Source organism: Megascapheus bottae, chromosome 13 (genome assembly GCF_031878675.1).
Source record: "Megascapheus bottae isolate mThoBot1 chromosome 13, mThoBot2.hap1, whole genome shotgun sequence".
Taxonomy (NCBI): domain Eukaryota; kingdom Metazoa; phylum Chordata; class Mammalia; order Rodentia; family Geomyidae; genus Megascapheus; species Megascapheus bottae.
This window is the reverse complement of record NC_143521.1, coordinates 59,061,512-59,074,122: the sequence shown is the minus strand read 5'-3', so window position 1 is coordinate 59,074,122 and position 12,611 is coordinate 59,061,512. Positions and strand designations below refer to the sequence as shown.

At 46.5% G+C, this 12,611-nt stretch overlaps 1 protein-coding gene across 1 annotated transcript in view; it reads left to right on the top strand.

Annotated features, from left to right (window-relative positions):
- Positions 1-12,611, top strand: part of Htt (huntingtin) — a 111,560-nt gene that overhangs the window by 54,362 nt on the left and 44,587 nt on the right. The window contains exons 26-33 of the mRNA XM_090343888.1: positions 613-815; positions 3,319-3,445; positions 4,553-4,680; positions 7,732-7,842; positions 9,742-9,819; positions 10,242-10,465; positions 11,891-11,969; positions 12,063-12,224. Coding sequence (XP_090200014.1) covers positions 613-815; positions 3,319-3,445; positions 4,553-4,680; positions 7,732-7,842; positions 9,742-9,819; positions 10,242-10,465; positions 11,891-11,969; positions 12,063-12,224 — 1,112 coding nt within the window. The remainder of the gene's footprint in view (positions 1-612; positions 816-3,318; positions 3,446-4,552; positions 4,681-7,731; positions 7,843-9,741; positions 9,820-10,241; positions 10,466-11,890; positions 11,970-12,062; positions 12,225-12,611) is intronic.

Sequence of the window (12,611 nt, the reverse complement as noted above, 5' to 3'; positions counted from 1 at the left end):
ACATGCAAAGACAGGGAGGTGGAAGACTATGTGATTCTAGGGGGGAGGAGGTCACTGTGGGGCCATGTGAGTGCAGGGATGAAAATGGAGGTGCAGCCAGCAGGAGGGCTGAGTCCAGTGAAGTCCACTGGGGAAAGGACACCGGTCCCCAATACGGAATCTGGGCTTGTTCTGTTTGCCACCCGCAGATTTCATGAAACATCCATTGATTGGATTTGCATTCTAAGACAATCACTCAACTGAATTGAGCACAGGCTGGAGGAGAAGGTAGGGAAGACCAGTTAGGAGGTTAACAGGAAAATTCTGAGCAGAATTACTGTCTTGGTTCCGCTCCTGTTTAAGTGATTTGGGATTAGAAGGAAGTGGTTCAAAGAGTGAAAGAGGTGTAATTGCAAGGAGAGTCACTCTGGGTTTAAGCTAGTTTGTGAGGCCTGCATCCTAGGCTGTGTCTGGTGGTGACAGTGTTAGAGATTGGAACAGGCGTCCAGCGAGCATCCCATCCAGAGGGCCAGCAGCCTGGCAGTAAAGATGGGCGAGGAATCTAGGTCTTCAGCAGGCAGCTTCCTTCCCTGCTCTGGAAGTAGGGGAGTAATGTGTATGCCTGTGTCACAGCCAGTGCTCCCAAGTCTCTGAGAAGCTCATGGACCGCTGAAGAAGAAGCCAGCCCAACAGGCACCAGACAAGAGGAGGTCTGGCCTGCTCTAGGTGACCGGACACTGGTGCCCATGGTGGAGCAGCTCTTCTGCCACCTGCTGAAGGTGATCAATATCTGTGCCCACGTCCTGGACGACGTGACTCCCGGGCCAGCCATTAAGGTACCTTCCTCCGGCCGGATGGTAGGGCTTCCCAGACACCTTGATGGAGCCATGTGCTCTTTTCCTCGCTCACTTTACTGTAAGCGAATCCTATCACTCATACCCAGATACTACATTTGACCCCAAAATATGGTTATATACTTTATGCTCTTTATAAAAAGGGTCAACCAGGAAAGTTCAAAATTAAAGTTCTGGTTCATGTGTCTCTTTTCTTTTTTGAACTCAGGACCTGAGCACTGTCCTTGAGTTTTCTCAAGGCTAGCTCTCTACCACTTGAGTCATAGCCTCACTTCTGATACCGAGGAATCAAACCCCGGTCTTTGTGCATGCTAGGCAAGCACTCTACCACTAGGTTACACTCCAGCCCCCATGTGCCTCTTTTTCTCTCTCCTTTATTATGATGTCTTTGTTGTTGTTGTTTTGCCAGTCCTGGGGCTTGAATTCAGAGCCTGGGCACTGTCCTTGGGCTTTCTCAAGGCAAGTGCTCTACCACTTGAGCCATAGTACCACTTTCACTTTTTTCTGGTATGTGGTACCAAGGAATTGAACCCAGTGCTTCATGCATGCTAGGCAAGCACTCTACCACCAGGCCAAATTCACAGCCCAACTCATTTTTCCTTTCTGTGAAATATAGAACATATAAAGAAAAACAAAAAAGCACTAAATAAAATGTTAAACTATACATACATTGAATTTCAGATTTGTCAGTTCCGTGGCAGGTGTCAGATCTTTGTGGAGTGCAGGCCAATGGGCCCAGTGGACTTCGCACGTCTATTTGGGTGAACCAGAGATTTGTCAGACGTGGTGTTCTTATCACGGAACTTTCAATTCCCTCCCTATATCTGTGTCTGTCCCTCATTTTACGTTTTGTTAGCCAGAAACAGGAGCCATCGCAGCTTTTCATTTTTGGTCAGCAAGTCCTTTTTTTTTCCTATCAAATTCTTCGCAAAAAACTCTTTGCCCATATCCTTTTTCCTTTTCTGTGTATTTTCACAATGTGCTTTGTACAGACTAATGTATCTCTATTTTACCCTGTTTTAGAAATAATACCTTGATATAGTTCAAATGTAAAATTCTTTTTTTCCTTTCTTTTATTTATTTATATATATATATATATATATATATATATTTTTTTTTTTTTTTTTTTGTGGGTCATGGGGCTTGTACTCAGCCTGGGCGTGTCCCTGAGCTCTTCAGCTCAAGGCTATCACCCTACCCTTGTGCCAAGCCCCACCTCCTGTTTTCTGGTGATTAACTGGAGATAAAGAGTCTCAGGTCCTTTTGTGCCCAGGCTGGCTTTGGACCTGGATCCTCAGATGTCAGCCTCCTGAGTAGGGCGACAGGCGTGAGCCCTGTGCCCGGCGAGGCTAGCACTCTTTGAGCCACAGCGCCCCTTCCGCAATTCCTTTTCTTCAAAAGCATGTCACAGGGTTGTACAGTCATCACCACAGTCAACTTTAGGCTCCCAAAAGAAGCCTTGCACTTTTTCACCCCAGACCTTCCATGCCCCTAGCTCCAGGCCACCTTTCCTGCACTTCTTGTTTTGGGGTGTCTCTTCTGCACATTCCCTGCAGATGGGCTTACGCTCTCCATGGCCTTGTGGACAGACCCTCCCCTGGCCTCTGCAGTCCTTCCTGATCCGTCTGTCCATTCGTCCCCTAACTGTGGCCATTTACTCCCGTGTGGCCCCTACAGATGCAGCCCAGAGTCCTCATTTGAGTTGCCATCTCAGGATGCCTTGTCCCAAGTGACACAGTTCTGGAGCAGGAGTCAGGTCCAGGTGCTGACAGATGCTTCTTCTGGTTAGGGTCCACGTTCTCAAAGAGCTTAGGGCTTCTTTTTCCAGAGAGGGTCCCCCACATGGCCTCACTGTCCATCTCCCACCTCCTGATCAGTGCCTCAGGAGTTAAGTTTCAGCAGTGGCGTGACAGGCTCAGCGTGCAGGCACATTGATAAGGTGGCAGAGCAAGGACTGGGAGTGCCACTCTGTCATTCCCACGCTGTCCATGCTGACTTCCTCCTGTAGCGTGGGAGCTGACGGTCCAGACTCCCTCACAGGCTCTGGAGTAGAAAGAGTGTGGCTGGTGTCTGGGCTTGTTGACTTGTGGCTCTGCTGCTTCCTCACTGTAACCCCAAATGAGTCACTTCATCCTCATCCCTATTTCCTTGCTTGAAAAGCTTCATGTCCTCTTCGTGTCCTGGCTCTATAGAATGCCCCAGCTGCCTACTATTAGACCGATGCTGGTGGCCTGAGAAGAACCCCGTTCATCTCCAACACATTGGCCACACAGCTGGGAGGAAGTTTGGGGCTGCATCTCCCGGGCACCGATTGTTGTGCGGGGAGGAGCGGCCTGTCCTGTCGGAGTTCTGTCAACACAGGCTTACAGAACAGATGGGTTGTGTGGTTAGTGCTTTTCCCTAGAGGGTACAAGCACGCATGACTCGTTTTACTTCTCAGTATCTGTTGGTTATACTTCCACCTCACTTTTGTTTTCTGTTTTAGGCAGCCTTGCCTTCTCTAACAAACCCTCCTTCCCTGAGTCCTATCCGACGGAAGGGGAAGGAAAAAGAACCAGGAGAACAAGCATCTGTTCCTCTGAGTCCCAAGAAAGGCAATGAGGCCAGTGCAGGTAGGACACAGTGCTGGGTAGGGAGGTACAGGCGCTGTCTGTGCTGCAGACGGGTGGGATTTACGCGCATGCTACTGTTGAGATTGACAGAACCCTTGGAGATGTATGGAAATCTAGTACATAGCCAGACAGCGAATGAGAGTTCTCTGAGTGTTTCAGATAAGAAACCTGCTAGTTGTCAGCAGCACACTTTTGGCCTTAGCATCTATAAGTGTTACTCACTGAAAAGCAGTCACTGTTACCTGCAGACAGCTGGCTGTGGTGTAGAAGTAGCTGTCTTGTGTATCCTTCTTCCTCCCTTCTTATAGTGGAGGAAATCTCTTGATTTTCAGTAGAGGAGGAATATGGATAGCTTGGAGGGTGTGTGTAGAGCTGATTGTGATTTGATAGGGATTTTGGAGTAGAAAGTAGAATTTTCACTTAAAAGAGATAACAAATGTGGGAGCTAACCTATAGTGGTACATGGCTGTCGTCCTAACACTCAGGAGGCGGGGGCAAAGGGGTCCCCAGAGCACCTGTAGCTCCAGTGTTCCAGGCCAGCCTGAGCTACCGTGTGAGACCCTCTCAAAAACAGACAGTTAAATAATGAAAGGGTTAAAGTCAGTTGCAAAAATCTAGGAAATTCACAGATGTTGCAGAGGGCTTCTATACCTGGGAAAATGTCAGAGAAAAGGTGTCAGAATTTTGACAATAACTGGATCCAGTTTGTCATAGCTCTTACTTGGCATGGCCAGAGAGGTTCTGGTACTGAATGCCAGCTTTCAATCAACAAATACAGTTCCAAAAGCAGAAAGCATTCAGTCAGTAAACAGATCCCTTCCAAAGCAGGTGAGGATTCGGCTGACAAACTGATGCCTTCTACAGCAAATAAGCAGTGGAAACCAAAGATAATTACTGGTTTTATTCTTGCTATTTTATGTTTATTTTTTTAGACCTCAAGCTTTGATTTTGTTAGTCAGTTTCTCATTCGACTTAATCAGGAATCCAGAGGTGAAATTCGAACTTGCTTTTGGTAGAACACTTAAAAATCATATTACCAGTAATTCTTGTAAACTTGTGCAGATTTTTCATTTGATCTAAACATTTATTTTTGTGTGTACTTGGAAGTCTCTCGACAATCAGATTCTTCAGGCCCTGTCACAGCAAGTAAATCCTCTTCCATGGGCAGTTTCTACCATCTCCCTTCCTATCTCAGACTGCACGATGTTCTGAAGGCCACACACGCCAACTACAAGGTACCAAATGTGTGGGCACTTGGCTGTTTCTAGTGGATTGTTGCTCTTTTTCTTAGGATTTGAACTGTGTATGTATGTATGTATGGACATACTGTTAGAGATAAAAATTATGATTGGTTTTTCCAAGTTTGTCTTTAGCTTTACAGATTTTTCCAGATAGTTAAGATCTGGGAGTTTTACAATAGGGAAATGATTTCTTATGATTTATGAACGTTGTTTACGGACTACCCGAGACAGCGGGTGGTCAGATGCACCTCAGGTGTTCCTGAAGCTTGGCACACACATTGGAGTATGCATGTTGGAGGCTCACCACAGAATCTCCGTAGGCCGTGATGCCAGGTTATACAGACCTCATGTAGCCCCACGTGCAGGGATGACCTGGCAAGGGAAAGCAGGTGCTCCATACAGACCCGTGTTTCAGGTATTTGAACCACAGTGAGTCCCCTTTCCAGTGAGGGTAAGATTTCTATCAGCGTAGAGAGTCTTTTAACACATGGTCCAGGGCCATTCTTGAAAACAGTCTCCTGGAAGGGTGGCCATGTGCTGGGTTGACTTTTTTTTTGCCAGTCCTGGGCTTAGGGCCTGAGCACTGTCCTTGGACTTCCTCAAGGCTAGAGCTCTGCCACTTGAGCCTCCGCACCATTTCTGTATTTTTTCTATGTATGTGGTACTGAGGAATCGAATCCAGGTCTTCGTGCATGCTAGGCAAGTACTCTACCACGAGGCCAAACTCCCAGCCCCTAGGTTGACTCTTTTTGCAGAGGTGTTTCGGTTTTTTATTCATTTCCTCCCCCCTCCCTCTTTTTTGGGAGGAGACTTGATCTCTGTGCCTGGGCACTGTCCCTGAGCTCTTCAGCTCAAGGCGACCACCCTACACCGTGAGCTACTGCCCCACTTCCAGTTTTCTGGTGGTAAATTGGAGATAAGAATCTCATGTTCTTTATTGCCATTCTTTATTGCTGGGCTGGCTTTGAAACGAGATCCTCTGATCTCAGCCTCCTGAGTAGCTAAGATTTCAGGTGAGAGCCACCACACCCAGCAAGATCTTTTCTTTAAAGCCATACCAGTGTACACTTCTTAAAAGAGGTATGCCATTATAAAACCAAAAATGGGATCTGAATAGTCTCCCGGGGTGACCAGCAGCACAGTTTCGTGTGAAAACTTACAGGTACAATACATCCTAGTCTGGTCACTTTTTTCCCTTTCATTTCCTCTCTTCTGCTCTGTTCACCTCCCAAATCTACTGTACTTGCTCCTGTCTCCCCTCACCATCTTTGCTTCTCCCTTCCTTGTCTCCTCTTTGCAGTTTTCTTCTACCCTCCAAGCCCACCCTCCATTCTTCCCACCTGATTCTTTTGGTGTGGGTGTGGTTGTGGGTCATGGGGCTTTGATCTCAGCCTGGGCGCTATCCCTGAGCTCTTCAGCTCAAGGCTACCACCCTACCCTTGAGCCTAGCCTCACTTCCTATTTTCTGGAGGTGAACTGGTGATAAGAGTCTCAGGTCCTTTTGTGCCTGGGCTGGCTTTGAACCTGGATCCTCAGATCTCCTGAGTAACTAGGATTACAGGCGGGAGCCACCAGCACCAGACTTACCCTGATCATTTTTAAACCCGCCTTAATCACAAATACTAAATTCGTATGGTTATATAGGTGTTTTTTTGTTTTTGTTTTGTTTTTTGTCAGTGGTGGGGCATGTGCCCGGGCTGGCTTTGAACTACGATCCTCAAGATCTCTGCCTCCTAAGTAGCTAAGATTACAGGTGTGAGCTATCAGCATCCAGCTTTGGGACCCCTTCATTAAGATATGTACAAGGACTATAAGAAATAATCTTTAAGGTTACTTTAAAGCCTTTTCAAACTTTACATGGTTCTGAAGAAAGAAATTTTAAGCAAACAAAAATATTCCATGTGCTAGATAGGCCAATTTAACATCTAGGATGAGCTCATGAATTCAAAATGTTAACTTGGTCCCACTGTGTCATAATCTCCAGATTCTTTGGAATTAGAAAAGTAAAACTATAAAGAAAAATAGTGGACAGCGAATGGATAGCCTCAAAAAGATTGTGAGGCCACAATAGTTAAAGAGTGTCCTACCTCCCCTTAAAATACCCCTGTCCTCTCCTCAGGGATCCCTTTCCTGTCTTGTGGTTTCCAGTCTCCCAGGACTTGTTTAGTGTTTCTCAAGCACTGAGGCTGCCTCCTTTTTTTTTAATTTTTTAAAATTGTAATTAATAGAAGGATTACTTTATATCCACCAGATAGAAGGTGCATTGATACCCTTTCTCATGTCTTGGTCCCCACTCCCCCCCCCCCCCGCCCCTCATCTTAGAGGCTGTCTCTTTTATCTTAGTTCTTACTGCAGAACTGCTTCCCAGGGTGCTTAGTCTCTGCAGAGTTCCACTCCTCTCTCTGCTTTCCCCTTCTCTGTTGTCTAGGGGAGGAAGTTCGAGGGGCACCTCTTCCAGGTCTGTAGCCCTCTGTGACATTACCACATCGCACACAGTGTCTCAGGTCCCTGGAGTCTCACTAGAGGAAGTCCCTTCCTCTTCTTGGTCTGTTGGAAGCACACTCAGGTTGGCTTCGGCACATTACAAGACTAAAGTCTCTTCTCCTTTTCATGTCTGTGTGTGTCTCACCATTGCCTAGGAAACATTTTTTTCCCCCTTTCATCCTAGGTAGCTAGATTTAAGTTTCCCAGGTGAATTCCTTTTTGTGTCTTGAAATGTTTTTTTGCTACGATTTACTTTCATAGGCAATTCCCCCTTACCCTTCTCTTACACATTATGTCTTTGCCTGCTCTGTCCTCTGATTCTATAAAATAGAATTGCTGTTTAAGTAGGCCAAATCTTTCAGAATCTTAATGTAATAATAAGACTAACTAACTTAATACTTTGTAACAGGATTAAATGACTATGCATGTCATTGCTAGTGAGTAGACAAGTGGAGACTGAAAGCATCTGGTTGCAGCAGATGGCGTTTGTGTCTTTGTTGTAGATAACCAGAACTGCGGTGGTGCCAGTAACCGTGTGCTCTCTCCTTCCACCTTGCCAAGGTCACTCTGGATCTTCAGAATAGCACTGAGAAGTTTGGGGGCTTCCTGCGCTCTGCCTTGGATGTCCTTTCTCAGATTCTGGAGCTGGCGACGCTGCAGGACATTGGCAAGGTTTGTGGTTCACTTCTTCCTCTTGAACCCGATGTCATCCTAGGCCCAGGAACTCAGAACGGGGCCTAGCGCTCTCGGTACTACAGGTGGCAAAAGACTGTTCTTGGACCCCGCCCGCTTCTGTCCAGGACCCGGGCACAGGGAAGACTGTTCTCTAAGCACCATTCGTGTCCTAGCTGAGAAGTGCAAGGGGGGATCAATTCTAATCTTACCCTGCTTCCTTTACATCACATTATTACATTATTTTAGACCTAGTTCATTCTAGAATATTGGGTTTTGAAATGTGCTTACAGAATCATTTGTTTTCTTCTTTGTGTTCTTTACATGGAAATGCCAAACCAGACACAGCAGCCCTGAGTAACTGGCTCTCTCCATACCTTAGATGTGACAGGGCTGGGGAATTCATATTCTTTGATGATTCCCTACTCTGTTTTATAATGAAAATCTTCAAATGTGTATTCTGTGATAGACACCATCACATCGTCAATTCAATAGATCCCATGTTTTCCCTCAGTATGTGTAGCTCTCCTGTAACTCTCTATCAGCACATCCCTTTTATAGTATGTTTCAAAGGAAGTCACAGACCGTCCCCTTTCATATGCTCCTCTTCAAGAAATACACCTTAGTGTTCTTTCAGTGTCTACAGAGGATTGGTTCTAAAATCCACACACTCATCTACTCAGTCTACCAAAATGCACTAATGCTCATGTCTCTCATATAAAATGATATAGGGTCATGTGTCAGTGTAGCTCATGCATGTAATCCCAGCTACTGGGAAGGCTGATATCTGAAGATCATGATTTGAAGCTGGTTTGTGCAGGAAAGTCTGTGAGACTCATCTCCAGCTAACCAGCAAAAAGCTGGAAGTAGAGTTATGGCTCAAGTGTTAGAGAATTAGCTCTGAACACAGAAGTTCAGGGACAGCATCGAGGTCCTGAGTTCAAGCCCCAGGACTGGCTCATATGAAAAAAGATAACACATATAGTATGTTCTTTTGTTCCCATAATATGTACACTTTTGTATGCCTTTTTTTTTTTTTTTTTTTGCTATGATAAAAACAAGATCTAAGCAGTAGGTAGCTCATGCCTGTAATCCCAGTTACTCTGGAAGCTGAGATCTAAGGGTCGTAGTTCAGAGCCAGCCCAGGCACTAAAGTCTGTGAGACTCTTTATCTCCAATTAACTTTTAGAAAACTGGAAGTGGTGCTGTGGCTCCAGGGGTAGGGTGGTGGCCTTGAGCTGAAGAGCTCAGGAATAATACCCAGGCCCAGAGATAGGGCAGTAGCTTTGAGCTGAAGAGCTCAGGTATAGCACCCAAGCCCAGAGTTCAAGCCCCACCAACTGACTGACTGACCGGACAAAAACAATAAAAAATCAAAACCAAAAAACCCCAAAGATCTAATGAGGATTAGGATGGGAGGGGGGATATTGGGGAGGGGGAGGGGGTAACATTGACAAAGAAGCCTTGTACATAGTAATGTTAATGCCTTTACTTTAGACATGGTTGCAGATTGCTGTGAGACCCTTGCAGGGCTCCTGGCACAGTCACACGGTATTATACTGGGTGATGTGCTCAGCTGAACACGTCCACAGAGGCAGGGCTGTGGACTCCTTTGCACCCTTCCTCATTTCTACCCTAAAAATATGATTGGAAACATCTTAGACACTACATAATTGGTCGTCCATTGAGTACAAAAACAACATAGGTGCAGAAGTGCTCAAGGAAGCAGTTTTCATATGCCTGTTTGATTGCCTTTTATGGATACTGTTCAGGGTGATACATCGAAAACCTTCTACTTACAAAATGTAATTGGAGGCCATTTGCATCTTTGATTCCTACCTAGGTTTCACAACAGTGGATGATCTGCGAAGCTCTTAGTATCTTACTTTCTTTCTATAGTGTGTTGAAGAGATCCTTGGGTACCTGAAATCCTGTTTTAGTCGAGAGCCAATGATGGCAACGGTTTGTGTTCAGCAGGTGAGAGTGCCATTTCCTGTCCTGGGGGCCTCGTCCTGCCCAGGCCTGACACCACAATGCTGCTTCCGTAGAAGCTGCTGCTGGAGATGGGTTCCGGAAGGATTGGGCAGACCCAGCAGTCTTTTATGTTCCTTGCTGGTGAATGGAGGGTTTAGCCTCCCCAATTCCATCATGGAGGAGCACAAGCCACTCCTATCCCCGCAGGTCTCTGTTCAGAATGCCCAGGCTGACATAGAAGCCCAGGGAAACACCAGGCACGAGTAGCACTGCATGGGCAGCGAGCGGCAGGGATTCCCCACAAGAAATGAACATTATGAGTTTTTGCTGGGTTTCCTTCCTACTCGGGAGGGCGAGTCTTGAAGTATTGTTCATCAGGAGGGAGTGAGCTCGTCAGCTGATGACGCTTCGACTCTCCCACTTAGCTGTTGAAGACTCTCTTTGGAACAAACTTGGCTTCCCAGTTTGATGGCTCATCTTCCAACCCCAGCAAGTCCCAAGGCCGAGCCCAGCGACTTGGCTCTTCCAGCGTGAGACCAGGCTTGTATCACTACTGCTTCATGGCTCCGTACACCCACTTCACCCAAGCCTTGGCAGATGCCAGCCTGAGGAACATGGTGCAGGTGGAGCAGGAGCATGACGCCTCAGGGTGAGAGTTGTGCTGTGGTCTGTCGTCGGTGGGAACACAGACGGGTCAGGCAAAGAGTACTTCACAACAGCAGGAAAAAAAAAAAGGAGTTAGCCAGGGTCTTCTCTTCACTTACTGTGCTCGGACAAGTGTGGGAAATGCAGAGGAGTAAGGCATAGGCCCTTCTAAGTGGCACTGTGTCCAGCCAGTGGGCTGTGCTGTGGACATTATTTCAGAGGCTGCCTGCAAAGCGTTGGCTCTAACTTTTTTTTCTTTTTGCTCATCCCAGGGCTTGAACTCAGGGCCTGAGCACTGTTCTTGGGCTTTCTCAAGCCTAGAGCTCTACCACTTGAGCCAGAGCAGCACTTCTGGCTTTTTCTATATATGTGGTACTGAGGAATCAAACCCTGTTCTTTGTGCATGCTAGGTAAGCACTCTACCACTAGGCCAAACTCCCAACTCAGCTCTAACTTCTAAATTGTATTCATAGGCCAGCAGTGGGGCACCCGGTATGCTCACATATTGAAAACATATATGCACAGGTTCTTTTCTTTCTTTGTTTCTTCTTCCTTTTTATTTTTTTTTATTATTTTCTTCCAGTAATGTGGCTTGAACTCAGGGCCTTATCTCTTTTGTCGTTCGGTGATGAAACTCTGCCACTTGAGCCACAGCTCTACTTCTGGCTATTTTGGGTTGTTAATTAGAAACAGGAGTCTCATGGATTTTCCTGCTGGGGGTGGCTTTTGAACTACAGTTCTCAGATTTCAGTCACCTGAATAGTTAGGATTATAGGCATGAACTCCCCGCATCTGGCTTCATCATGTTCTTTTTTTTTTTTTTTTTTTTTTTTTTTTTTTTTTTGGTGGGGGGGGGTTGGTGGGAGGCAGTCCTGGGCCTTGAACTCAGGGCCTGGGCACTGCCCATGGGCTTTCCTCAAGGCTAGCTCTTGACCATTTGAACCACAGCACTACATCCGGCTTTTTTTGTGTATGTGGTACCAAGGAATAGAACCCAGGGCTTCATGCATGCTAGGCAAGCACTCTACCACCAGGCCACATTCGCAGCCCTTAAAACATGTTTTGATATGGATTTCACTATATTGTGTAGGCTGGTCTCGTCTTATGGACCCAAGTAGCTCTCACACATAGATCTCAGAAGTGTTGTAGTCTAAATTAACAGTCTTCCAAGTGGCTGTCACTTCCCTCTCAAGTAATCTGCAGACTGCACTGTGGAGCTGGTGTCTCCCAGTAGCCCAAGCAGGCTTCAGTAGCCTTCTGCAGGTGTTAGAATCATTCACGCAGGCGTATGTGGTACTAGTGCACAGTGACCTTCTTAGTTCTTTTTGACTTAGATGTATTCTGAGTTCCTGAACATGACAGTGATTTCAAACTGGAGTGTTGCTGAGGATAGGAGATGAAGAAAGATAACCTTCTGTTTCTTTATCAGATGGTTTGATGTCCTCCAGAAAGTGTCCACGCAGCTGAAGACTAACCTCACGAGTGTCCCAAAGAATCGAGCTGATAAGGTAAATGCACTACAGCTAGAGTCCAGGCAGCATGAGCATGGGGCTCTGATGCTGGCAGTGTTCATTGAGCTTGAGACATTTCTTCTTTTATAGAGCGCTATTCACAACCACATTCGTCTCTTTGAGCCTCTTGTTATAAAAGCTTTAAAGCAGTATACCACAACGACATCGGTGCAGTTGCAGAAGCAGGTTTTGGATTTGTTGGCACAGCTGGTTCAGCTTCGGGTCAATTACTGTCTCCTGGATTCAGATCAGGTTTGTCATCACCCTCCCTTTATGGACATGATGGCTGTTCTTCAGTGAGTAACAATTACCCTGAGGTTGTACTGGCGTTTACCGCAGAGAACTGAGGTTTGTCACCCACACCCCACCCCAAGTTTGGCTGTTTCATGAACCTAGTTGATTCGGAAGGTCAGCTGCGTGGATGACTGGCAGGTATGGGTGACCTGCCCCTGACCTCACAAGTCTGTGCCATGCTCCAGTAGAATGAGCAGGGCCTGAGCGTGATCCTTGGGCTTTCTCAAGCAAAGCTGGTGCTCTAGCACGTGAGCCACAGCACCCTTCTGTCTTTTCTGATGAAGCAGTACTGAGGAGTCAGCGCCAGGGCGTAGGCATGCTGGGCGAACACTCTGCCCCTAGGCC